The following is a 26386-nucleotide window of genomic DNA, read 5'->3' on the forward strand; positions in this document are numbered from 1 at the left end:
CTGAGTGTATGCACGAAGGTACGTGTGTTTATATAGGCCAGATGTCAGATGTCAGCATCTGGACACTGGAGCAGGCCGTCAAAAGACTTACAAGCTCAATTTAAATTTCACATTGATTCAATAATTAACTGCCTTTCCGAGCTACTGTTTAATCTTAGCTTTCAACGAGCCACAGGAGTTTCACAAAAAACCTCAAGGAATATGACTGGAACACTGCCTGTCAGAAGGTTTCGAGATTAACACAATTATCAGCTCCATCCACACAGCAGAGCACTTTAGAGAGCACTGCTGGAGCTCTTATCTCCAGCAGTCAATTATAAATAGCCATTTTGGTGGTGCCGAACCAGCCTGACCCTTGATGAGTCTTAATCTAATTTCCTTATTTAAAAGAAGTTTACCATGCCTCCATTTCCCAGAACAGCATGGTCTGCACGTTGCTTTGTTTGTTTCCAATAGACAGACGGGGAATGGTGAAAGGGGACTGATTGAAGAGCCAAGAATTATAATTAGATAATTGCAGCGCTGTGTATTGTTTAGTCTGAAAGGATCTGAATTATGCAGACTGGCAATGAATACCAAACACCTCCTCGCCTCCTCGATGTGTGGTTTATTTTCTGTTGTACATCAGCGACACCTAGCGGGGGAAATCTAACTTGGCGGAAGTGACGTCATTTCACATTTCCACCAATCAGGAGTCGCGGCTCGCAATTCGAACGTCAACTCTCGGAGGTCGGATAAGTTGTGATAAAATGGATTAATTTACTGCCCGATTTAATTCGCTAACGCGTTTTATTTGGCCGATACCATACAAACCCTTTAACCCGGCGACATACATACTACAGTAGGTTCTGTTTTATGGTGTTTTAAAACACAATTTCAACATACAGGGCTATGACGAACGTTACCGTTTACTAGCTTGTTAGCGTCGCTCGTTAGCTAAACACTTTAGCTTCGTAGGCTGTTTTTGCACGACGTATCGCACTTGAATAACACACTGCATTTTGGAATATCCATAGATCCTGAGCCATGGGGAAGGAACGGGCCCAGAAGAAGTCCTTCCAGCACAGTCTGGACGACATAAAGGAGAGGATGAAGGAGAAGAGAAACAAACGGCTGGCCAGTGCTTCAGCTCCGAGCAAGAGACTGTCCAGAATGATGAACAAAAGCGGTGGTAAGGGAAAGAGAGGCTGGTATATGGCCATACGTCCTCCTCAGAGTTACACTTACTCAAAATATACTGTACTGACAAGGAGTACTGATATCTGTAACACACACAGATGCAGGAGTGCAGAGGATGTTGTTATGAAGATGGATTTTGCCTCAAGATGTTCTTCCTTTATTTCCTCCCAGGGACTAATTCCACGCACTCCCTCCTCAAGGGTGTCCAGGAGAACAACAAGGCGCTGGCCGTGGCCCTGCAGTCTGAGAAGGAGAAAGGGAGGCAGGCCAATGCAGTGATCCTGCAGCTGAAGAAGGAGCAACAGGCTCTGTTTCTTCACCTGATTCTGCTGAAGAAGAAGCTGAAAGAGCAGGAAGCCCTGGTAGCGAAAGCTTCAGAGGTACAGTGGGAGACACGCCGCTTTCTCGTAGTCTTTATCCGTGTTACGTGTTTCAATTTTTTTTTTATTTATTCGTTTATTTTTCCGATGATCTAGACAAAACCAGCAAACGTGATTGTAGAACCCCAACGCGGTGTGGATTCAGAAAGGTTCGGTTTCAAAATTTAGAAATTTTTTCATCATTTTACATTTTCTCACATCCTTTATCCTGAGTTGACTGTCGGGATTTGTTACCTCTCAATATACAGAAGAAAACGGACCAGCCAGATACTCGATGAGCTCATTCTGTGTGACGCATCCCCAATTTGTGCAGGTATATGTTCACATTTACTATCGTATTCAGTGCTAATATTAGGCCTTAACTGTAATAAGTAACTTGTTGTGAGTGTTTTTCAAGTCAGTACTGTTTTTAATACAAATATATGGAAAAGTTTGTAGATTTTATATTGTAGACTTAAGACGCAAAGAAAACTGTAAAAAAAAAAAAGGGGCACACTTTGTTTATTTTGGAAGTAATTTATTATTCTTTCTGTCACATGAGCTATTCACATGATATTCTGTGTTCTTCAGAGTATATGCCTATAAATAAACTATACTATATATTGTTTAGATCGTCAGATAATTACATGACAGCGGGTGTATATTCCACATTTATCCTAATCCTAAAATTTAGCTTAACTCCTAATGTTGCTTTTGTGGTTTTCTTCATAGAACCTCAGCCCCCTAAAAAGAATGGAAAACAGATCACCTTGCCACCTACAGTGTGCGTGAGGCGTCAGCACACAGACAGAAGAAGCAGAAGGAGATCTGAGCGTGTGCGAGAACAGAGGTTAGCTGAGGAAGACCCAGCCAGTGCGTTTGAGGCTTTGATAGCAAGTCCTACAAGAAGTGACAGTCGAAATCCAGTGCATCACGGAGCAGAATCCTGTGACATTGAGGAGATACAACACTCTACTCCTGAACCTGTCCACCCCAAAAAAAGTCAGCAGCAGCCTAGTAAGAAACAACCCCAGCAGCAGCAGCCCCGCTCCAAACCAGAACCAGCTTCACGGAAACCCGAGAGAGGCCGCAAACCGGAGCGTGCCCCATTGAAGAAACCGTGGGAGAATCCCAAACCCAGAGCCCGCTCAAAGAGTCGAGACCGATCAGCCACTCGGGCTAAAAACGCACCTCCACCACAAGGCAATAAGCTCAATACCTCACTGGGATTTAATGACACATTTGACTTTGACTGCGAAGAGGTAGTCCATGTTACGCCGTTCAAGGCCAAGGCTGAAGAAACTCAGCCAGCCACAGCCATTAGTGAAGAGGCTCCAGAAAGAGGGGAGGCACAAACTGAAGTTTCACCCAGGGTCTCCAAATCACAAAATGAATCAAGCTCATCATCACCGTCTTCTGAATCAGAGGACAGCCTTTATGTCCCTCAGAAGACTAGACGTAGACTAACTTCTCCTGACAAGACCAGGGACGTCACTACGCGCAGAGGCCGGCCCTCAAAAGTAACCAGACGGCGTGAGAACATCCCTCCAAAACCACAGATCTCTGGTGAGCGTTTAGATTGGCCATTCTCCCTTTCATATTTATTTAATTACCTTTATTGTTTTGATGGCTATCGTCTAGTTTTGTTGTTGCTGTTTTAGTTGTGTAATTACAGGTTTTGTTTCATTATTTTGCAGTGTTCAGAGATGAGGAGTCGAGCCTTAAGGCTGCAGAGAGTGAAGGTGATTTCCATCACCTACCAGACTCAAGCCTCCCCAACAGTCCAGACGCTGCAAGTCTGGGAAAGGAAAATCACCCAGGTGAGTTCATTCATCTCCTGTTATCCTGTGGTTTAGGAAAACATGAAGCTAACAGGAAATGTATCTGCATCAGATCAAACATCTTGGTTGACGATACTGAAAATAAACAGCCCTCATAGGAGGCAGTACATTTATTTATTCACAGCTTGATGCTAAGCTTTTATACACCATTATCTACAAGGTCGTGTCATTCCCTGAGCACAACATTCTGCTGATGAGATTTAAACATATTGGTATTGGCTGGATTTCGCAAAGCTACAGCACATCACACTAACCATTATTCTAATAATGATATGACATAGAAGTGCTTCTCCTTTTTTCAGGTTCAGTATGATTTCACTCTATAATCAAATCTTAGATTACAGCTCATCACCGTTTAGTGTTTTGAACATCAGGCTGTCCTGATATTTTATCTGATGTGTAACATCGATGGCTAGAATAATTGTTGTTTTAAATAAATGTAAGATAGTTATGTGTATTTGTTTGTCCTGGTCCTCCAGAGCCACATGGGGAGGACACGGAGCAGGATGGTTTGCTTCCTGTCAGCCCTCAGGTTGAGGCTGAGATGATGAGAATAGACAACGTCCTGTCCAACTTCGGAGATTCCTCCTGTGAAACTCCGCCTTTCTTGCCACACCACACGCAACAGAAGAATAAAACAACCTGCAAGAAACGTAAGTGATTTTTACAGTCACCGTGAGAAGAGTTATCTCAACAAAAGCCTATTGTCACCGCCATCAGTGAGCACATGGGTTAGTCTGTGACCTCAATGCACTGTTTTTTTTACCCTGTTCTAGTCCATGCACATAAAAACGCACAACTCCTGTCTCCTCTTCTTATGGATCACACCTTCCCTCACATTTCTGCAGGTGGGCTTGGTGTAAGGACAGCAGGGCGGGGCTTGAGTCTGTGTGATGTGACCAATCTGTCCCCTGCAGCCTATCGCAAGTTCTCCTGTGGAGGCTCACGGCCTTCTGATGCCCGATGCGGCACCCCAGTCCCTGCTCGCAAGCGGCGCTGCACCATGGTGGTTGACTATAAGGAGCCCTCTCTGAATGCGTAAGTTCACGTACGAATGCTGCTTTTGCAGTAAATGGTTGGTGTTGTCTGCATTCGTATTCATACTGTACCATACCTTGACAGGAAACTTCGCCGTGGGGACAAACACACAGACTTGCAGTTCCTCCGCTCTCCTGTTTTCAAGGAAAAGTCGGGCAGGAGGTCTGAGCAAAAATCGAGGAATTCTATGAACAACCAGCAGCGTTTTAAGAAATACAACGAGTCTTTTGTCGGATGTCACTGAAAGCAGCCACCTCACTTTTTGAGTCTGAACTGAGGGCTGCCTGGTTTTGTCAGCTTTCAAGTGACTTCTTGAAGCTTGACAAATTATCATTTTATCACCTATAACGTTTCTTTGTGACTATTAACAGCAACTGTGATCAGTTTTATATTTGTTTTCATTGTGTTCCTTTCTCATCTTAAAGCTTTTGTCTCTGCATCTGTTCTTTGTCTCTGTAGATGTAGTAATTGCTATTTTGAAATGATGGCTTGACTTTCAAATTTTAAATGTCTTCATCTTATTATTGCTCTATCACGAGATGCTGAATAAGAGTACATATTTTAATAAAATTCACATTTTTCTTTATTGTATGTTCTATTACTGTAAGATGTGACAATAAACTATCTATCTACTCTATTGCTTTGAGTAAGTTTATGTTATCATAGTGAAATACATTTAATATGAGTAGGAACTTAATAAGGTTGGATCAAATCAGTTGGGGTAAGTGAAAGCTGGGCAAATCTCTGGTATAACCTGAGTTAAAAAAAAAAAAGGACAAACACAGAATTAGCCTCATTTCTGTTTTATTCAGTCTATAAAATAGGCTAATACTATGTCATTAAAACAAATTGTACAAAGAGCATGAGATAAATCTTCCAGACATATTACAAAAGGTATTTTTTTTTCCTAAAGTTTGAAAAGTACAAACACCTTTTTTACAAAACAGCAAAACTACGTCGTATTGCACAGTCTTTTCATTTATCTCCAAAGTATAAAGTTATCAATCTCCATCTGCGGGACAAAAATAAGAAATAATAAATTAAGACCTTGTCTTAAGCATAATTCTTCTAAATTACAGCACATAAATAATAAGAATAAACTCTAAAATAATTAAATTAGTCCTTAGTCAACAGTGTAATTTATATGTGAAACAGAGGATGTTTTCATTTATGTTAACTAATACTTGGAAAAATAAAAGTGCATTTCAATAGTCAAATGCCCTATGTGGCTTGGCGGGGGGGAAATTATTATTTTTTTTAGTTCTGAAAAAGAAAATATATGTTATATACACATTTAAAATATACAATGGGTATAAGTGCTTCAACGTAATTAAAATCTGTACAAATTTAAAGTATGTATTCCTCTTTTGGCAGGATGAACTCATCACAAACACATCTTTGACCTCATTTACGCTGTACATGCTCACAAGAGATATACAGACAGGAAAACCTAGACTCTCGGCCACTTTCCCCACAGATAACACTTCTGTGATGACTCGATCGACTGCAGACGCGGTCGCTTCTCGTGACATTTCTACCTGAGTCAACTGAGAGGAGGAAGCAGACGCTAAAAAGGCAGTATGAAAACAAAGGAGATAAAGTCAGATGGGTGGTGACTCTCCAGTCAGCCGTAATCCTCTGATGCCTTCCAGCGTCTGACACAAATATACTGACAGGTCCTTTCTGCCCTGTTTAATATGTATTACTCTACCGCCATCCTTTCTTTCTATAAGCCTCTGGGAGACGTGATGAAATACAATACAAAGCCACAATGGGTCATTTGTTTGAAATCAAACATTCTAACAGCTCCTCAATGAGTCCTTCCCTCTTGGCCTATCCTTTCGTGATAAATATCAGTCTACTGATTCAGGATCTGGGCCAGCGTGCATTAAACAGTAGAAGAGTGTTGATCTGAGACCTTTTTCCACCTTTTACATTAAGATGTGTCTCTGAAACCTACCCGCACCAGAATCAGTAGTCCTAGTCTTTACTTGTCCTTTGCGTTACCTCTAACTTAACAAATCCCAGGCCGAGGGCTGCCTCGTAGTTGTTAAGGTAAGGAGAAAACTTATCCCCTCTCATCTACTTCTCGATGAGGCCGGCTTCTTTGATCTTGGTGTAGAAGAACTTCTCCAGTAAGTTGGCACACTTGTAGTACTCGCTCTCCGGAGGGTTGTATTCGCGGCAGTTGGTGAAGATGCGCTGCATGTCGGCCATGAACAGCTTGCGCGTTGTGTAGTACCTGCTCTTCAGACGCTCACTCATCGTCTTGAGGTCTGTGAGGTTGGAAAATGGGAATATGAGTTGTGATTTAAAGCTGTTTAAGTACTGACATACTGGTTGAATAACGTGTGCAACAGTAGTGTGGCCATGTACTAACGTAAAGAAAAGCATACCTACATAACATAGCTAAACATAGCTAAATTATTTAAACTTTAAATGTAGTAGAGACATCAGTCATTTTGGCCTCAGTAGTTGGCTGACGGGAGTGAGCTGCACCATTAGCTTCTCTTCTGCTAATATTTCATCCTGGGACTCAAGAGGCTCTCGACCAATTGTGGGGAACCTGACAGAATCAGCGTGTAATATGCAGCCTCAAGATTGGCTCAGCAGCAATGGGGGCGGGGCCTACTGTGTACAGGAAGCCTAGATTGACGGGTCTTGGCGGCTAGTGTAGCGCTCTGGGTGAAACGTTGCGCTGCTAAGACAACTCCTGTATCGCTGAATGAAAAATAACATCTTCTGCTTCCATTGACCCCTTTACTGAATGTTGGATTAGAACATGTTGGATTCATGTTATTTAAATGTGTATTTAAAGAAATTAAAACAAAAAAAAGTCTAATCAACCAAAGATTTTGCGACCCACCCCCCTGCAGTACCCCCGCGGAACCCCTAGGGGCCGCGGACCCCCAGTTGAAGACCTATGATTTAAAGTCTTTGAGAAATGGTGCCAAAAATAGAGCTAGTCCTCCTTCAAATAGCACAGTCTACTCTGATTGGTCAGCAATACAGTTGAAGGACAGGTGCATTAGTACAAACCACTAAGTGCAGGATGAGTCATCAACTTGTTAAAATATTTTTCCAGGAAATGACAAACTCTAAAATACTATTAAAGAACCACTTTTTTTTTATTATTTTTATAGGCCAGATAGGCCAGATAATGGCATATAGGTGACATGAGGTGCTAAACATATCACCACACAAAACAGTGATTTCTAGTTTAGGGGAACTTTAAAGGGACAGCTAAGGACAATATGGTGCATTTGCATGGCATTCCTTTCAGGGAATTCGCAGACACGGCTTGAGTCATCCTGTGTTTTGCTGTTGCCAGTTCACAGTCCGTGACTCCACTTGAACTCGCCTTGAACCCCCCTTCAGATCTCTGTGGCCGTGAACGTACATACCCATGGGGAACCGAATGACTTGGTAGTACCCGGGCGCCTCTGTTTTCTTCACAGGCTCCATGAAAGGCCAGGCATTCTGGTGACTCTGTGACAAACAGAGCAGCCTTGTAAGGAACATGTGTGTGGATTTTAAATGTTGGCCGTGGGCGAATAACGCATCTGTCCCTCACCTTCACATGTTGGAGGATGGTTTTCAAAGTGCTGTAGAGTTGATCTGGGTCCTTCAGTTCCTTCCTAAAATGGCAAGAAAAGATTTTTTAGACTGACACTGTTAACACGCCAATGTGCATTGTGTATATTATATCTATATACTGTATTATATATGTTTACAACGTAGTGGCTCGGACTAGTGGTAGTTTTTTTCCTCTGTATCGATTGAAATACTCCCCATAATTAAATTCCAGTGAAGTGTTACCAGATATTCTGATAAAAATTGAGCCTCGGTAAATCAAAAAAAAATTTGCAGTAGAGTCACACTTACCCTTTTCCCACAGGCTTCCAGCCAGTTTCACCTATCGATGCAACGAAACGGAAATGAGACGTGCATAAAAGATCAATAGAAAGGTGACACTGGATAAAGAACCGTAATGTCAGCTGCGCAGCTCACTTACGTATGCCAGGAATACTCTCAATGGGAATCTGCCGGACACCGTCCTTAAAACAGGACAGCCCTGGATAGACTTTTCTGATCTGAGCCTGCTTCCTCTCGATAAGCTTCTTGATGATCTGAGGGCGCCAGATGAGAACAGATTAAAACAGAGCGTGTGCAAGGGGCCGGGTGAGTGGTAAAAGATTTAATTTGAGCTCGTACCTCTTTCTGCTTTTTGATAATTACAGAGAACTCTGTGTAGGGAATGCTGGGGTTGAGCTCACAGCCCATGAGTGTGGCTCCCTCGTAGTCCTTGATGTAGCCCACATACTTGGCCTTTGGAACCTTGATGTCTTTTGAAAAACCCTGAGAGGGAGAAGGAGATCTCTGGTTTCTCTCTCGCAGCTGCACAATGTATATAGGCCCATAACATTATGACCACCTTCCTAATATGGTGTTAGGTCTCCCTTGTGCCTCAAAACAGTAGTGACAGTTGTATTTAGTGGGGGGCCTTTGGGTCCTATGGGTATGAGTTTTTGTCTGTCTGGTGTCAGCTTGCATCCTGCTGGGGAGCGTCATTACTATACAGTAAGGATGTCTGATTTTAAGTGGTGGTACAAGATAAATGCGGTGCTTTTCACTTCTTCTGTCAGTGATTTTAATGTCGGTGTACAAATAGCACAAAAAAGTAACTTTCAAAACACAAGTCCAACTGCAATGATCTAAGCATTCATGACTGATTTTTGCAGATAAAGTGTAATTTATATTTAGTTTACAGAGTAAATAGTCAGGGGAGCTGCAGGGGAAGGATTTGGATGACACTAACATGTACGCATTTTACGTAAATATAAAACAAGTTACCTGTTTCTTGAAGTAACCAATGGCGTACTCATCAGCGTAAGTGAGGAAATTGAGGATTTCGTGCTTGATGTGATATTCCTTAAGATGGTTCATCAAGTGGGTTCCATAACCCTGTAATCACACAGGCCACGTTTAAAACTGGCCCTTCAGAAATAATTCAACCGAATTGGGAAGTAAGGCAAGGAGTTCTCTCACCTTGACCTGCTCGTTGGAGGTGACGGCACAAAAGACAATCTCCGTAAAGCCTTGTGATGGAAACATCCGGAAGCAGATACCTCCGATCACACGGCCATCCTTGATGAGTGACAGCGTCTTGTGTTTCCTGTCAGAATAAAAAAAAAAAAAAAAAGGATCAGTCTAGTTTAGTTTACCAACGCTACATTTTCCAGATGATACGGTTCAGCGGCACTCACGGGTCAAAGACCAGCCGCGTGATGTACTCCTTGGGCATGCGTGGAAGCTGGTGGGAGAACACGTTCTGAAGGCCGACGAGCCACATCAGTATCCTCTTGTTGGGCTTCTGGTTTAAGGAGTTCCCAATGACATGGAATTCAATCACGCCTCTGCGCTCCTCTAGACGGGCAGCTTCATCGCGTGCCGAGTGAGCCGACAGCAGACTTGTCTGTACAGAAAGGGACGAATAAAATAATGATGGCCGCCTCGTTTACATCACAATATACCATAATAACTTCACAAAGGTCTTCATATACTCCCCTCCCTGTCAGAAAACAGCTTGACACAGTTTGCTATTATGTGAAGCTTCATACCAGTGTACTGTTAAAGCCTTCATAGAAAAGACCTGACAGAGGACAGTACTACCAGAATCCCATTTAAGGCTGTCCATGTATTCAAACTACTAATTACATACAAATATGTAAAGGTAAATGAAGCACCAGACAGTACGTCTACAACACCTACTACATCTATGCCCACGACTGGCATGAGTCTCTCAATAACATGCTGAAATACTTAATAAATGGCATGCCATTTCAGATGCTAAAGACCATGAAGAAAAGATCTAGAGAATGTATGTAGACACAAAGAAACAGACACTATAAAGACGGCAGTTATCTTATCAAATTCCTCAGCCGACACTGCACTGCTGTCTCCCCAGCAAGGTCCAGATGAAGCTCTGTGTTTTTGTCTTTGATGGACTTCTCAAACCTACCACATTTTCATATCACACTAGTGTGTAAAGCCAGATAGTTTACAACAGTTTACCTCGGGAATGGCGGCAGGGTCAGTGATGGTTGCCATGACTTCATTGATGAGGTCCATGGGGATGTCACCCACCACCCTGGGTCTCTTGTTTTCTTCGTGGGTAAGGGGCTCCGAGGGTTTACGCTTTTCTCCAACTATGCGAATGTGTGGACATAGAGGAAAGTACACATCATCACCTCTCTCCTTAACAGTTAAACCTTCTCAGTGGAGGGAAATTTTGGAGATTCCAATTAAAAACATTTTTAAGATGTCATATACTGAGAGAGAGATTCAACAGGCACAGGAACATATAAACATGAGTTATATGGTTTAACTTGTTAGAGACGCAGCTTTGGAAAGCTCCATGCCCATAGCTGAGCCTTGACCAAACGAATAACCCCCCCCTCCCCCCCCAGATGCCTTGCATGGCTGCCTACTGCTCACTTAAGAGTGCAAGTGCTCACTTGGATAGTTTAGATGTAGAGAACTTGTTTGTGTGTGAATATGTGGCCAATAAAGCTGGTTTGACTTGACTAAATGGAGACTCAGACACAGGGATAACATTAGCTTAATCATCACTGTTAGCTGTCAGCTGTTACATCATAACTTGGCGTTGTATAAGTAGTACGGGTAATTATGGGTTTGTCAAAAATACCTGGGTTTGACTCCAGTGCAGAAGTGGTTTTTCTGGCAGGACTGACGCTGCCGCAGGTTAATGGATCCAGCGACACCGGACTGGTGCTGTAGTACAGAGGCCTGGCCACTGGAGGAGCACTGATGACTACATGGAAACAGTTAATGTCTTATTTCAATCATTGTCCTTTGTTGCGGTGGTCCTTAAGGTCAAAACACAACGACATTTGAGAAAACTCAACGACATTACACAAAGCACAACGACGTCCTACAAAACACAACAACGTACATTTGAGAAAACACAACAATAAGAAAGCAAAAATATATCTTTTTACCCAGGAAAATGGGTAAAAAAATGCCAAGGCAACTATTCCTCAACAAGTGAGGTTACAAGGGCCATAATACCAGAGCTGCACGGACCTGGACAAATGTTTGGCTACAGAACTATGTGGTTGGCATGGCAACAACTCATACTTCTCTCCACAATGTGGACTGTACATGTTGTCTGTGCACATCACAGTGTCTACAGTTCCGCATAGCTGACCATTCACAAAGCCTCATTTCTTGACTGGTGGCGAAACAACCAATCACATCATCACATCATCATTATATTTTAGCATGGGTTCTGTCCAATCAGAAACAAGAAGGGTGAAATGTCATTGTGTTTTCTGAAATGTTGTTGTGTTTTCTGTAATGTTGTTGTGTTTTCTGTAATGTCGTTGTATTTTGACCTTCAAGGCCACCATACTTTGTGACAGTTCTTACATTGCCTACAAAAACATGAAAAGGTGTGTCTGTCAGGGTGTGTGTGTGTGTTACCAGTGTGGATAGGAATCTTCCCTCCTGCCGCTCCTGCCAAGAAGTCCTGGCTCCAGATTGGAGAGCTGTGACTGTACACCTCCTCCTCCAACATGGACAAGAACCTGAGCAGAAAGAAGCGCACAACAACCTTTTTTAGTATATTAACTGCAGACTAATATGCACGTGGCTATTGTGTAGTTAGATACTTGCAGAGCATACAGTGAACATGGAGAATTTTGTGGCAGTGTTTGTGTGTGCGGTGTTAGAACTTTGTGTGACTTACTTGGGAAAGTGTGTAAGTATGAGAGTGCGTTTCTCAGGAGGAAGCTTGTCCTTCTCCTGCCTGGCCTGCTCCAGCAGTTGCTTCCTCATCACAGTAAACACAGAACGTAACAGCGTCCGGCCGAAGATCTGTGTGGTCTCGTAGCGGGGTAGGCTGTCGCAGAACTGAGGCACGTTGCAGTAGCAGAGCCATCTGTAACGAGCAAATAAATCTGAAAAAAACGGCCGTTGATGTACGCGGATCAAAAGCAGGCCGACTGGATATCTGCTCGGTGCTGCTACCTGGTGTAGTTTGCTTTGTATCCTGCTGCGTCATCATTGGGCACCCTTTGGCGTCTCTGGGAGGGCGTCTCCAACTGCCAGTAGTTAATCTGGTTGAGAAACATCTTAGCCAGCTCCATGATGGTTTGACGCTCTTTGGATGGTAGGTGGCTGAATTTGTACTGGACAAAATTGTTCACCCCCTATTTGGAGAGTACATGGAAAGACACAATTAATACATATTTGTAGCAGAGGTTAGCTTTTTTTTTTCCTCGCCAACTAATAAGTCATTTACCTGTTCAATGCTGGGTTTTTCAAACGGAGGACTCTCCTGTGCTTCTAACATTGGTTTACCCATTTGTAGGATGGATTTCCTCAACAGCTGAACAGAAAATTAACGTGATCACTTGTAGGTCTGAAAATCTTTGTAGAAATAAATCATCAAAAGCAGAAAATTACCTTGAATAGGGAAAAGTAGACTTGTTTAGTGTCAGCATCTTCCTCTTTGTGAACGCATGTGTATAGGTACTCCACATCGAGGACAATGCCTAGAAGTCGGTTCATTTCTTCTTCCGAAACATTTTCTAGATGGGTCACATGATCACCTAGCAGAAACGAAAGGAGCCCGCACAAATGAGTAACTCTTCGCTCGTTGGTGCGACTTGCCTCCGTAGCTTCGTCCGTGGCCGTGCTGACGTACCCAGAGTGTGAGAGCAGCTCCGGCAGGGCTCCTGCAGGTTGACCGCGTTGGACTGCTGGTCTGTTTGAGGGGGGGTGGGAGGGGGGTTCTGACTTTTCCAGCCGTTACACTTACAGGGTCCCTCGGCCTGTAAAGAGTGCAGCCGCAATTAGTACGAGCACAAACAAACAAAAGGGTGCATTCACTTGGCTGTTCATTAGGTACACTAGTGGAAATAAATGCACTCTTAAAATAACGGTCCTGCTTCCTGGCTGTTCGGTTTATGTTGAAACTGTGTGAGAGAGGTGGCGATTCAACTGTACGATCATTTTTGGAGGATATAGTTTGTGGTGCTGTTAAACTGAATTAAACACAGTAGTACTAGTACTACAAACCAAAAGCCTCCGAAATGTTGAATCAACAGTTCTCTCTGTTATTTGAACCTAATGCTGAATACCATGACTTTCACAAAGATAGTGCAGGACTGTTATTTTACAATGCATTCCTTTTCACGAGTGTACCTAATGAACTGGCAAGTGAGTGTAAATTCAACCCATCTGTGCCCACGTTGTAAAGTTGGTTGTGATGATTCAGGACTAACACATTAAGTTTCATAGTTTAGTAGCTTTTTTTAAACACATAAAACAGCAAACTGCATACATAGGGTGCTATTGTACTTGCTTCTGTGTTAAGTGAACATAAATACATTTTAAAACGTCACACCTTTATGGAAACTCTGTACACTAACTAACAGGAGGTGGGGAGAGCGGTCTTGTCGCCGTCAGCTGGATGTGCAGCTCTGAGCATGCGCCCTGAAACAACAACAAACTCCGCCCCCTCCCAGCAGCTGTCACCCTGTCAAAACAAAGACCCCGTCCCTCTCTGCGGATCATACGCTGCATAAGCCCCATAAACTCCTCTCTGTTTACCACCGTGCGGTGGCAGACGCTACGGGGACACTGTGAAATTAACCGTGGAAAAGCACGAGATCCCCGCGAGACCACGCACTGGCATCCAGCCCTTGTGCACACAAGCAGCTACTCCCAAAAAACCAGCGCCAAGCCAATGTTTACGTTCACCAACCCCCCACCTTGACAGAAACATAGTAACACTGTAAAACCACTGGACAGCTTGCAGCTGGAAGGCCACTGTTTATCAGCACTAGCGTAATAATAATACTCCGATTATCCATATTTTAATGTCGCCTGTTCAGTAATTGGTCCGTGCATGCAAAACGAAAAAAAAAATGAAGTGCGGCAATGGCTTCCTTTGCTGCGCTTGCATTTTGAAAACTATTGCAACCAAGCGCAGGAAATGCGCTTTATTAAGAATAAGCCCTCAAAACCGCCGCGCTTCAAAACTCTATCTGCAACCGCTGCATACTTTGCAGGATGAATACACTCCGAGTTTTTCCAGTTTCTTCGGCCGAGGTGAGGAGCGGAGTTGCGCCTTCTTCACGGCGATACGTGCGGATCCTCCAGCGGCGCCGGAGCCCTCCGTCCCCCCGGCTCCAGGAGCGGCCGGAACCAGGCCCGCGGCTCCGATGGCCGGCGAACCTTGCTGAATCCCAGCGCTATCCGCCATGATCCGCACCGAAACCCGAAGGGATCGCCGGCCCGGGAAATATTCGCTGTGCCGTCCGCTCTATTCCACAAGCGGAGGATCAGACATGGCGCTCATCCTTATTTTCAATTTCTCTCTGTAAGCCCATTTTCCTCCGCTAGGGGACCCACATGGGATAGGCCAGCTCCACTTCAATTCAGAGGAGAGGTCACAAAATGCAACCATTTGTAGCAAAATTTCAAGGTCAAATGTAATGTGGGGGAGAAAAAAATGTTATGCAAAGTAACTGCTGGTGGATCAGTTATCTGAGGAATTACTGTCTGAAATGAACACCAATAAGATTTTGGAGACAAACTAAATTTAACATGAAACATATGGAAACACTTAAAAAAATAAATTCCTCCCAGGAACATAAATAACATCGGTTTAAGTTAAAGAGTAAAAGCTTTTTTTTTTCAATGTTAAGTTGAGGAGCAGCAAAACTGAAAAGAAAATAGTGGACAAAGACTTTCTCTTAAAAGTCCTTGAGTACATGCCCATGCACCCACACACACACACACACATACACACAGCCTGAGTACAATAATAAATGATCAAATTTATTTCAGTATTTATTTGGTCATTACATAACAGTACTGTAAAATGCTTGCATTTAAATGTTTTCGGCTGCAATTAAGTGTTCACGGCAAAAAATTCATTTATTAACGAATCACCATCGCGCCAGCTGATTGTTGTTATACTGTTCCTACGATATCGTCACAATGTTATGGAGATGTTATGGAGTGGCAGACAGGTGGATACTCAAACTGTTTTTCGAATGGTGTCTGACTCCTCCGGAGCTTTTACAACCAGCGCCTCTGGAAGTTGGTCCGCTTACAGGGAGGAGTGCTGGAAAAAGGCATCATGGCCTGATAACACCCAAAAAAAAAAAAAAAAAAAAAAAAAAAAATGGAGAAACGCAAGAAAGAGATTTTGTTAAAAAAAAGAATATTTTTTTCTTTTGAGAAAAATGTACAAGACAGATGACTAAATAAATGCAATTTCATAGTTTTTTTTGTTAATAACACTAAATACATTTATAAAGACCACCACTGATTATAATTTAACCTTTTGTGTGGAAAAAAAAAAAGGAACAGCAACAAAACTCCAAACCCAGATTGTAGCTGTTTTTTTTTTCTGTACAGTTTTCTTTTATGATTATCTAGACAACTCCCTAGCAAGCATTAGTCCTGTCACTGGTAAATCAAGGAAAAAAAAAAAAGTAGACTACACAGCAACACCCTATTTACAGTATATTATTTATATATTTATATATATATATTTATATCACACTGGCTGAAATTATGACAAGATATATTCATGAGCATCATTAGTGCAAGGCATGAGTAAGAAAAGAGCTATTGACCAGAAGTATTCGATGTATATGTGTAACAATGTAAAGTGGGGGAGTGGATGGGAGAGTGTTTGACCCGGCTGTGGATGAGGTGTAACAGACTGATGTACAGTTATGTTTAGGTCTGACAGTGGTCCGGGGAGGAAGTCAGTGGCGTGTACGTGTAATTGTGCAAATGTGTGTTAAAACATACACACATATAAATGTGCATGTCGTTAAGTCTAAGTAAGAAACCTGTCGCCAGCCTGCCCAGGCCCAGTTGGTACATACCGACACACCACTGTGTCTAAAGCACTTTCTCATTAAGAGGAGATGACAAATGATTAGGATTCTGATATAATTATGAAGCAATTTTATGTATCGCAACTCCTCAATCATCACCGTCAACCCTCCTTTTTTCTTTTTCTTAACCCGGTGCAAACCCAGCAGCCTGTCCAGCAACAGTGACACAATGGAAAAAGTAATCGTGCATAAACTAAATCCATCCAAAACAGAAGATATCCCGAGCTGACCACAAACGGACGGTCTTATCGCGGAGGACCTCGGGGGCCTCTGCGCCGGGTGGAGCAGGGGCTTGATGTGCTGCACTGGTACTTGCAGACAGTCAACTCACAGAGTAAATACTGTGAAACATTGCACAATGCCACTAGGGACAGCTACAAGCAGGCATGGCCCCCGAGAGGAGCCTACAGGTGGTGTGAGAGAATGTACACTAATGCTACTTTGGGTTTTTCTAACGGCGAAAGACATAGGCAGGGGGAATCAGAGAGAGACGATTCGTTTCGACTTTGACATAAAAGGGTCCCAGTGACAAGACAAGACATAGAGCTCAGGGTTCCTCCCTCTCTCTCTCTCTCTCTCTCTCTCTCTCTCTCTGACCTCCTCCACCTTTCCTATTTCTCAGATTCACAAGAATACACTCCTCTTCTCTAATAGACTTTTTTTTTTTCGTGTGCTACCGCAGACAAAAGATAAAACACAGTTTTTGTTTTTCTATCTTAGGCCATGTAAATATACAAGTATGTGCATCCATAATATAGACAAAAATCATAGTAAACAATAATTAACGAAGTACTCAAAAAAAAAAAAAAAAATGAAGAAAAACAGAAGACTGGTGTTAGAAACGCAGTAGTAAAGTCTTAAGCTGTCCCCAGAAGGGGAAGTGATCACTTCCTCTAAATGGACCTCGTATCTACACGTTGGGAGGACGATGGTGGAAGGCGGGGTGCACTGATGTTTTCTAATATCTGCTATCATTGATCTATCATCAATAACCGATAGACGTAACGAGCCGGATGGCAGAAAGTAAGACAGAGTGGTTAGGAGGCTTCACTGTGTAGCAGCAGAACCGTAAAGGAGAAAAAGAGGCAGAGCCACGAGGAAAGATCAGTGATGGGATCGATTTCACTAACGGGGGAGGGAAACAAAAAAAAAAAAAAGAAAAGAGGATGCACACGGCATCTTTTCTTGTTTCAGGGAGTGGATGACACATTGCATTAGTAACTGCAGTGGCATTGGGGGCATTGGCCTCATTAGTTACTGCTATACGAGTTGGTTGAGGGAAGGGTCTTCTTCATGTTAGTTACTGCAGCACGGAGCCTTGGCCGGCTGGGCAGCTTCTGTCAGGTCCACCCCCCGGTTCCTCCCGCTGTTGGGTCCTGCAGCCTGAGGCTCACTTTTTGGCAATCTCTTTGCTAAAGGGGAAAAAAACAAAGAAAATACAAAAGAAACTGTTACAATTTTACAAACTCAAATGGGAAATCTTTAAACGAGGTGTTAAGAGTTACCCACCAATAGCCATAAATATCTCGTTCACATTCATCGATGTCTTGGCCGACGTCTCCATGAAAAGTAAACTGTTGTCATCTGCATACGACTGCGCATCCTGTTCACCAACATAAACGATTTTTAATGCAACTTCGCGCACCCATGAATTCAGGAATAATTAATGATTGTAATCACAATAAAATAAAAACAGAGAGAGTTAGAAAACAGACGAGAGTCCTCAAGAAACGCAAAGAAAAAAAAAGAAAACAGGGTTGAGTGCCAAGATGCAGTTTGTTTGGTCTGACCTGGAAGTCAACAGCTCTCTTGTTAGCTAGGTCAGCTTTGTTGCCGGACAAAGCGATGACTATATTAGGGCTTGCTTGTCTTTGTAGCTCCTTCACCCAGTTCTTTGCCCGTGCAAAGGACTCCTGCAAGACAGAGACATGTCAATATTCTCGTTGCTTGTTGTGTGAGTGCTCTCTGGCTCGCATGCCGCGCGCCAGTATCATCGGCGCAGCTTAAAACCAGAGCATTGTTTAGAAAATAGCATTAACGACTTAGTCAGTGACAAATGGACGTGCCTCGTTTGTGATGTCGTAGACCACAATGGCGGCTTGTGCTCCTCTGTAATACATCGGTGCCAAACTGTGGTAACGCTCCTGGCCTGCAGTGTCCCAGATTTCAAACTTCACTGTTGTGTCATCTAGACACACTGTCTGGGTGAGAAAGGCCGCTGAAGGGACAGGACGAGGTGAGGAGGGGGGGTGAATCAGCATTGCATGATCAATAGCCAAACCAAAACATACCCTTTAGAACCAAGCAGGTTATAGAAATATTAAAACTAAGCACAGATTTTTTTTTCTTATAATTTCCTGCATATCAAATACTTATGAAGATATTTGCATAGTCTGATTCATTCAAACTCAAGTGTACACTTGCAATAACAATAACAAAAAAAAACATTTGGTTTAGAAAAACTGGGAGTTCATAAGGAGCCTGCTCTGATGAAATGAGTAACGCTCACCTCCTATTGTGCTTTCCTGGAATTCGTGGAACTGGCCTTTGACAAAGCGGAGGACTAAGCTGGACTTCCCAACAGCAGATTCCCCCAACAGCACCAGCTTAAACTGACAAATCTTGTTCCCTGCATTGGGTCCATTGGGTCTCGTAGCTCCTCCTCGATTGGCCATGACCTAGACGGATCCCCTGGTACCCTGTGTGCCAAACGTCACTATCAGGACTTCTGCTGCAGGAAGAAAGAAAAGAATGATTTAGTTTGAGAAAACATCAAGAGATTCACTGCTCAGAATACATGTAATAAATCTACTTTAAAAGACTTAACAATATTATTTCTTGTACATACAACGGAGCACTGTACCAAACTGCACTAATGGCAACAGAGGCCACAGCAGCCATTTTGTTTTGGAGCTGTTTTGTCTCTGTTTGGATATGATAAGGGACTCTACAGGGCTGGAAATAGAACAAAAGATCTGGTTTCCGACACGACACACTTACATGACACATAGGACGTTAATAAAAAAATAAAATGGGGAAAATGAGACCTATTGACAGTGACCATTATGCGCAGGTGGTGACTAGGAGTTTTCTTTTTGTTAATGGCACTGGAAAAAAGCCGCAAGGACTCATCGGCCTCACTGCTGAGTGAATTACTTTACAAAGTACAGGTCTAAGCACGATGACCGTGTTTGAATGAAGACAGCAGTATTGTTACAATTGTGAATAATATATAGAGAACGGGATGCAAACTACAGCCCTTGTTTAAGAAGAGTCTGTTTTTGTGTACGTAGAATTAGAAAAGTAAGGAAGATGAAATCAAATCAATTAAATGCAAAAGATTCTTTAAGAAATAAAAGTCACACAAAATATAAAACTACATTTAAAAGCAGGCAAACAGAACTAATGTGGGTGAGTAAACATGTTGGGTCCCTTTTCTGTAAAAAAAAAAAAAATAAAATATTTTGACTTGTTGGGACCCACCTGTCTCATGCGCTCAAAAACTGGACAAAAAAAGTGTCGCATCTCCCGCCCATACTTTCACACATCACTGTCAAGCCTCAGCCCAGTAGTATTACTTGTTTCTGTTGTGCATGGAAAGGTCATTTAAAATAAACACAGAACTTGCACAATGACGTGTTTTTTTAAAAAAAACACTATTGCAGCTACCACATGAGTGTTTACCAAATTCTACTTGTCAACAGTGAAGTTTAAATACAAATGAATTTTTTATAATTATATGCTAAAAAATGTTTCAACAGCTACACTTTATTTTTTATCTTTATTTTCTAATTTTTTAGATCCACTTCCTGACAAAAGCACCTCCAACACACTAAACCCCCCTTTAAATATATTGCACGTGTCGACAGTTTCGCTTAGCTGATAACCTTTAATGGAGAAGTGTGTCACAATTACAAGTCTCTTTATGGATGACATTACAGTAACGGGAATCCTCACAAACCACAACCTCATACAATAACCGAAAGCAAAGGAAGCTTTGTCATGAACCACGACGGTGATTCATGACGAGGGTGAAAGAGAGTGGGTGAAAGACCCACTTACATTATTCAAGCCTGTCACAACTGCTGTATGGATGCGTACATACATACCGTGCATTCATGCATTGCTTACTAACTTATTTAGGGCTGAACAGCTCTCTAACTTGTATTAAACAGACGGCCGTTGTCAGGGGATAATCGTCCGGCTTTTCAGGGAGAATTTGCCCCGAGCGTTATCCGTGGAATCCACTCCCTGACCACACACGCAGGGCCACACACGCTTCCTAATCATAATCGCATATGCTGTACGGTGCGATAAAGTACAACAGCTACCTGTGTTAGCCACAGAGTCACAGTTTGCTGATACTGTTCACAGAGAGGTGTTGATCTGTGGGCAGCTATGGTGACCCTTAAGGCCACGGCTGAAGTTGAATATGAATTAATATGTTGAAATGCATTTCATTATATTATCACTACTTTATCTTTCTTTTTACTTGCGGTTTTTACGGATGTTTCTTTTATGTGCAACGGAGCTACTGTGACTAAGTAGTATCCCTTGTCGATCATTAAAGTCAGTGTAATCTCACTCTACTCTACACCTTCTTATGCAAGTCTGTATGACTTTGAGTTAGATGTAAGAAAGCTCTCAATTGTATATTCAGGAAATTAATTGGTTAGAAATGAGACAACGATGCCAACATTTCAGTGACATAAAACCAGCGTGTACCTGGATCATATGCAAACCCTTCAGTTATGGCTTTATAATCAAAGGATTATTAACAACTATGATTAACAAATGGCATTCATGCACCAGTTAAAGTATTAAAAAAATGAATAAATAAAAAATAGACAACATCCAGGGATGGGAAAGGGCAATGTGCTTTTTAAATAAAAGGGAAACAAACGATTAGGCAAGTGATCACAGAGGGGGTTCGGCATGTTATTTGACGTTAGTGAAGAAATTACAAGAAGAAATCTTCGAAATGAGGAAGAAGGAAGACATATGCTCAAGGAGCTGGAGCAAAAACAGCGACTATGTTGACAGAGACTCATGACACGCACTGTCAACAAACACTGCGCACTGCATGACTGCAGTACTCGCAAAACCATAGGATCCACCTGTGGTCAGTTGACTATAAACACGCGTCCACGCACCACTTCTGTCACCTGTGTCTGACACAAATTAAAGGAGGACGCCATTTTCCCAAACTGTTTTTGTTTTTCTCTAGCTAGTTAGCTACTAGCGAGCTGCTAGCAGCCCTTAGCCTTCTAACTAGCCAGTGGCATTAGCCTTGTGTTAAGAGAAAGATATATCGACAAGACAGCTAGCTACACAAATCAGAATTCATCGTGTCTACGCGAAATTATCAAATTTCTGTGCACGTTGCGAGTGCTGTGCTCGTAATGTTGCTAAAGAGGAGAAGCTACACCCTCAATTAACACCAACATTAGCATGCTAGCACCATTAGCATTCCACCCATGACCTGATCCCACCCATGTAGCTAAGTCGGCTAAGAGGAGCAACTCTGAGATTGTCCTGCAACTAGTTACACCAGACACGGCTAGCTGCTTAAAAATGACAACACACCGACACACAAGAGGAACACTAGGACTCAGCGTGGCGCGACAGAGGCCCGTGTTTTCAGGCTGCCTTCGCTATTAAACCTCGCCGACATTAGCTGGAGACGGCGCTAGCTCACGAAGTCGCCGATGACAGCCGAGCAAACCTCTGCGTCTCTCCCCCCCCGAGCCAGCTGGAAACCGCGACTCATGCCACGATCCACGCCGAGTACGCTACCTGAGAGCCGGACGACGCCGTGAACTTTAAATGGCTGCACACGGAGCCCGGGACACCGAGGTGAGGTGGTGCTGGGGAACCAAGAGAATAATTTCAACAATCCCGTCACGTCTCCTCCTTTCTTTCTTCTGGCAACTTCCCCTTAGAACCAAAACACAAACAAGCTCTTCCGCTCCCCGTGCCACGTCACGCAGCACGTCTGGGATCAGCCTCTCAGCTCCCCACTAATAACGCCTCTCATACCTGTGTTTAATTAGTTATTAATGAATATGTCTAAAAGTATGCTTTACACAATTATATTACATGGGCATTATATTATCATTATTATGGGTAAAGAAGTAGGGTCATTGGTTTGAATCCCCTCCATGTACATGGCTGAAGTGCCCTTGGGCAAGGAACATAAACCATAAAGTGGCACCTGTGTATTTAGGTTAAATTCACTGTGGGATAATTTAATGGATTATTTTATCTTATCTTGGATGGGAATACATACTATGTAACTGGCCTCTCCTACAGATTTACTAAAAAATAAATAATTAGATTTGCAATGCAGACGTTGCAGAAATAATATAAATACCTCTTTGTTGGGCTGATTGTAAAGAAATTAAATTAAAGTAAAAGAGGAACAGGGGAAACCCCTCTCACTCTCAGATCAATATTTGTTTTATTCAGTGTTTAACAAAGAAAGAAAGGAACATGCAGTTCATGTTCACAGCACTGGTTCTCCACTGATATCGTAACTTGTGACTTATTAACATGTGGTCTATTTTTGATTACAATTACGGTATAGATTTATCGTCCAACATGAACACGTTCGCTTTCTGTCTCATCACATCCTTTTATGGCCCTTTTATTTGGCTTCCTTGAGTGTTCTTCAGTCATCACAGTTTGTGAACCAGTCATTAAAACAGTGGCGTTTGTGTGACTATAACATAAAAGGAAAGTGAGGCATTTTAAAAGAGAAAAAAATGAGATTGAAGGAGTAAATGCAGGTTCTCTGTGTATGGAGCTATGCACGTCCTTTCATGGGTTTATTTTTCTACATTTGTCGAGGAGATATGAATGTAAATAAGGGTGAAAGTGCACTTCTATGTATTAACAGAAAGGCGCTGGTAAAGGCTAGAAGTGCAGTACTCCAACTAGCCGTGGGGTGGTGGTATAGTTTTGAAGGTTGGCGAAGAAGAAGAAATAAGCTCCACCTTCCTCCTTCGGCTCTTCCGGATAAGGCCATAACAGCACGCTTTATTTATTGTGGACTCTATTTTTATTTATTTCGGGCTAACTATGGGCCGTATTTTATAATAGTGACACTATACCGCGCACAGTTGTCAGATTAATTTAGCTCGAAGTCTTTCTTTGAACGAACTTAACAGCAGGATCTAGTCATGGAGGAGATGGAGGCACCAGAGGAGCTACTGGCAAAGCAGCACCGCAAGGAGAAGAAGGACCTGCAGGGTGACTAACTTTCACTGTTTTCACTCATTTATTGTGTGTTTACAGTTTACCCTTTACTGTAAGTTGGTTTGTAATATGTGTTGCTGCATTTCCTTGACATTACCCAGTCTCTGAAAGACAATACCATTCTGAGGTAGTTTCCAGTCTTTTTGCAATTTGACTAGTTTGTATTGTCTGCTTCCTTAGTAGCTAGTTATTTGAATGAAATTCTTACAGGATTTCTAATGAATGAGTCCATCATCTGTTTTTGAATTTTCATTCAGTGTATGCTGTGTATGATACATTGTAATATGCGGCATGTTACTCATTCAGACAGGTGCTGCAGGACTTTTTTTTTTGCTATTTTGCCCACCTTATTTAATTTCAAACTACTTTTCTAGCCCATCACTAATAGCACCGCCCCAGACCTGGGTTCCACCCTGTTCATAAGCGTTGTCTTGATTCCTTTTCAGCTAAAATCCAGAGCATGAAAAATGCAGTCCCCAAAAATGACAAGAAAAGAAGGAAACAGCTGACAGAGGAGATCGCCAAGCTGGAGGCTGACCTCAGTCAGAAACACGAAGAGGAATTAAAGCAGGCGAAATCTACAACAGACACAAAGGTAGTTGCCTGCATTCAGTTCGATCTTTAACACACGGTCGTCCTTTTAATTTGTTTTGAGAGTATTCACTATTTTTAACTGGACTAACTCACAAAAACATGTAGACACTGAACACATCATGTTTGTGTTTGACCATTTATTCTTAAAGTTCATGAAGTGTAGTTTCCGTGTGATAGTAACTTCAGCAACATCACCACTGTTGTCTTTACTCAATGTTTCAGGTGGCAGAGGTGATAAATGGAGTGGAGAATGTTAAGGTGGAAGACTGTGAGGAAGACGAGGTCAAACATCCACGAGTAACCAAGGCCCAGAAGAGAAGGGTGAGTGTGAAACTGTGTGGAACTATAACTGTCATGTAAATAAATGGTCTGTGTGCATGGAAAGAAGCAAGCTTAATTCTGAAAATCCTTCATCCATATTTACTGGAATTATACCTAAACGACACTATTTTTTTTAATTAACATACATATCATTATTAATTATACCGCTAACTAAGAAATTCTTAGTTCATTCAGCTTTCAGTCATGATCCAAAATACTAGGTGCATTTGCTTTGACTGTCCTCTCCAGGACAAGAAGGCTGCCCAGGAGAAGGAGAGAGAGAGCAGGATAGCAGAAGCCGAGGTACAGAACTTGCAGGGTGTGAGGCACCAGGAAAGTTTGAAGCTGGCTCAGAAACTCGCACAGCAAAAGCTTCAGATCAAGGAGATCTCCTCTGACGGCCACTGCATGTACCGTGCCATTGAAGATCAGCTGGCACAGCGATCAAAGGTGCATATTGTTGTAAGAGTATTACAGCTGTAGTTTGAATACCTAATCAGAAGTGATAGGCAAAACTATGCAGACGTTGCCCTTCTGCTATGCAGATCTTTGACAAACTGCTCGATTGTGGTCTGTTGTATTTAAGCCCGTGTTAACCATGAGTGTGAAGGAACTCCGGTCCCGCACTGCTGAGCACATGAGAAGTCATGCTGATGACTTCCTGCCTTTCCTCACCAATCCAAGCACTGGAGACATGTACACAAGAGGTACAGCCATCTATATCACCATGCCATCGTGCTGTATATGAACATATGTTACAACGTATGAACATTTGCGTTTATTTAAATATTTGTGGTTAATGCAGATGAGTTTGAGAAATACTGCAATGATGTGGAGCACACAGCAGCTTGGGGTGGACAACTGGAAGTAAGTCTTTCTTGAATTAAATGTTGTGCAATTTGTTTACTGTGATGCATTTTATTCCACTTTTCACCATTTTCTTTCTTTTTTTTGTTTCAAATTCCACAGCTACAAGCTTTGACCAAAGTTCTTCATTTGCCAATAGAGGTGATCCAGGCTGACTCCCCAAACATAAAAATTGGGGAGGATTATGATGGTGAACCCATCACTCTAGTGTAAGAACATTTATATGTGTGATCATGTTTAAAGTAGTTATACAATTTTATCTGTGTGTAAACATTGACTGCTAGAATTACCGAATGTGTTTTTTGTTTGCAGCTACATGCGCCATGCCTATGGTCTAGGAGAGCACTACAACACTGTGGAGCGGCTAAAGGACCCAGCCAATGTGGAGGACAGCTGAGACACAACAACACAAACCAGTGTGTTTAATGCAGAGAGTATTTAAACCTCTAACACAATGGACCCTTAAGGGTGACCCCCATATCTGAGACACTGTTAAGCTAAGTTTAACAGAGGATGTTGCTGTTTTCAGAATGGGTCAAATGCAGAGTGCTACTTTTCTGAATGAGCGACAGAGTGACGTCCAATAGAATTCCTCACTTCTGAAAACAGCATCATTGAGCTAATGAAAAAGACAGGAAACTGATGTGTTAATGATTTTACATTAGACACCCTTGGGCTGTCCTGGTGACCTCCACGGCACCTCTGTAGCCCATTTTAGGACATTTGTGTGTAATATATACTTTTTAAACGACTACACTTGGGCAGGAAACGACATGCCAGACGACCTGACATGTCAGCAGTGTCACTGAGTGGTTGTTAAACGTTCGCAGTGTTCTTGGAATAAATTGAGCTGCATTATAAATCATATCAATGTTACATAAATGAATTAAATATTAACAAGTTGTGTCACAGTTTTAATTTGAATATTCACAATGAGACATTTTATTAATTTAAATTTTCAGCATTCATCAGGAGGATCAAA

At 42.3% G+C, this 26386-nt stretch overlaps 4 protein-coding genes across 7 annotated transcripts; 2 read left to right on the forward strand and 2 right to left on the reverse strand.

Moving 5' to 3' along the window:
* The first annotated feature begins 595 nt into the window (after positions 1–595).
* On the forward strand, positions 596–5054 carry sgo1 (shugoshin 1). Of its 3 annotated transcripts, none has more exons than XM_047604203.1 (10): positions 596–729; positions 1017–1171; positions 1351–1559; positions 1656–1708; positions 1808–1872; positions 2271–3104; positions 3236–3358; positions 3859–4032; positions 4228–4417; positions 4502–5054. In XM_047604203.1, the coding sequence occupies exons 2-10, from the start codon at positions 1027–1029 to the stop codon at positions 4659–4661; spliced, it is 1953 nt and encodes a 650-aa protein (XP_047460159.1). In that variant the 5' UTR covers positions 596–729; positions 1017–1026; the 3' UTR covers positions 4662–5054. The 3 variants fall into 3 exon arrangements, with proteins under 3 accessions (XP_047460159.1, XP_047460158.1, XP_047460160.1); XM_047604202.1 differs by having other exon boundaries at positions 680–841; XM_047604204.1 differs by having other exon boundaries at positions 680–841; positions 4297–4417.
* A 150-nt stretch (positions 5055–5204) lies between these two features.
* On the reverse strand, positions 5205–14887 carry kat2b (K(lysine) acetyltransferase 2B). The gene is made up of 18 exons (XM_047604765.1): positions 14511–14887; positions 13149–13275; positions 12908–13053; positions 12744–12830; positions 12470–12651; positions 12189–12380; positions 11924–12027; positions 11127–11252; positions 10493–10626; positions 9685–9893; positions 9467–9593; positions 9272–9382; positions 8633–8776; positions 8433–8547; positions 8303–8333; positions 7992–8055; positions 7822–7906; positions 5205–6693 (listed from the first exon to the last, which is right to left on the reverse strand). Exons 1-18 carry the CDS (start codon positions 14709–14711, stop codon positions 6500–6502), a joined length of 2379 nt encoding a protein of 792 aa, XP_047460721.1. The 5' UTR covers positions 14712–14887; the 3' UTR covers positions 5205–6499.
* A 381-nt stretch (positions 14888–15268) lies between these two features.
* rab5aa (RAB5A, member RAS oncogene family, a) lies at positions 15269–22328 on the reverse strand. Of its 2 annotated transcripts, none has more exons than XM_047604767.1 (6): positions 22162–22328; positions 18875–19093; positions 18432–18583; positions 18156–18278; positions 17875–17968; positions 15269–17777 (listed from the first exon to the last, which is right to left on the reverse strand). In XM_047604767.1, exons 2-6 carry the CDS (start codon positions 19038–19040, stop codon positions 17662–17664), a joined length of 651 nt encoding a protein of 216 aa, XP_047460723.1. In that variant the 5' UTR covers positions 19041–19093; positions 22162–22328; the 3' UTR covers positions 15269–17661. The 2 variants fall into 2 exon arrangements, with proteins under 2 accessions (XP_047460723.1, XP_047460722.1); XM_047604766.1 differs by having other exon boundaries at positions 18875–19096; positions 22162–22326.
* Positions 22329–23347: 1019 nt separating this feature from the next.
* otud6b (OTU deubiquitinase 6B) lies at positions 23348–26301 on the forward strand. The gene is made up of 8 exons (XM_047606064.1): positions 23348–23616; positions 24069–24217; positions 24439–24537; positions 24787–24987; positions 25124–25244; positions 25343–25404; positions 25507–25613; positions 25717–26301. The coding sequence occupies exons 1-8, from the start codon at positions 23547–23549 to the stop codon at positions 25799–25801; spliced, it is 894 nt and encodes a 297-aa protein (XP_047462020.1). The 5' UTR covers positions 23348–23546; the 3' UTR covers positions 25802–26301.
* The last annotated feature ends 85 nt before the right edge of the window (positions 26302–26386 follow it).

Source organism: Mugil cephalus, chromosome 14, assembly GCF_022458985.1.
Source record: "Mugil cephalus isolate CIBA_MC_2020 chromosome 14, CIBA_Mcephalus_1.1, whole genome shotgun sequence".
NCBI lineage: Eukaryota > Metazoa > Chordata > Actinopteri > Mugiliformes > Mugilidae > Mugil > Mugil cephalus.

Excerpts from the sequence above, each read along its gene's own strand:
- otud6b (XM_047606064.1), top strand. The coding sequence starts at position 23,547 with ATGGAGGAGATGGAGGCACCAGAGGAGCTACTGGCAAAGCAGCACCGC. Across the intron at positions 24,218-24,438 it reads AATCTACAACAGACACAAAG|GTGGCAGAGGTGATAAATGG; the intron begins GTAGTTGCCTGC and ends TCAATGTTTCAG. Across the intron at positions 24,988-25,123 it reads AGCTGGCACAGCGATCAAAG|CCCGTGTTAACCATGAGTGT; the intron begins GTGCATATTGTT and ends GTTGTATTTAAG.
- rab5aa (XM_047604767.1), bottom strand. The coding sequence starts at position 19,040 with ATGGCCAATCGAGGAGGAGCTACGAGACCCAATGGACCCAATGCAGGG. Across the intron at positions 18,279-18,431 it reads TCTACGACATCACAAACGAG|GAGTCCTTTGCACGGGCAAA; the intron begins GCACGTCCATTT and ends TCTGTCTTGCAG. Across the intron at positions 17,778-17,874 it reads CGAGATATTTATGGCTATTG|CAAAGAGATTGCCAAAAAGT; the intron begins GTGGGTAACTCT and ends TTTCCCCTTTAG.
- sgo1 (XM_047604203.1), top strand. The coding sequence starts at position 1,027 with ATGGGGAAGGAACGGGCCCAGAAGAAGTCCTTCCAGCACAGTCTGGAC. Across the intron at positions 1,172-1,350 it reads AATGATGAACAAAAGCGGTG|GGACTAATTCCACGCACTCC; the intron begins GTAAGGGAAAGA and ends ATTTCCTCCCAG. Across the intron at positions 1,560-1,655 it reads TGGTAGCGAAAGCTTCAGAG|ACAAAACCAGCAAACGTGAT; the intron begins GTACAGTGGGAG and ends CCGATGATCTAG.
- kat2b (XM_047604765.1), bottom strand. The coding sequence starts at position 14,711 with ATGGCGGATAGCGCTGGGATTCAGCAAGGTTCGCCGGCCATCGGAGCC. Across the intron at positions 13,276-14,510 it reads GAGTGTATTCATCCTGCAAA|GCCGAGGGACCCTGTAAGTG; the intron begins GTATGCAGCGGT and ends CACTCTTTACAG. Across the intron at positions 12,831-12,907 it reads TCTACTTTTCCCTATTCAAG|CTGTTGAGGAAATCCATCCT; the intron begins GTAATTTTCTGC and ends TTTTCTGTTCAG.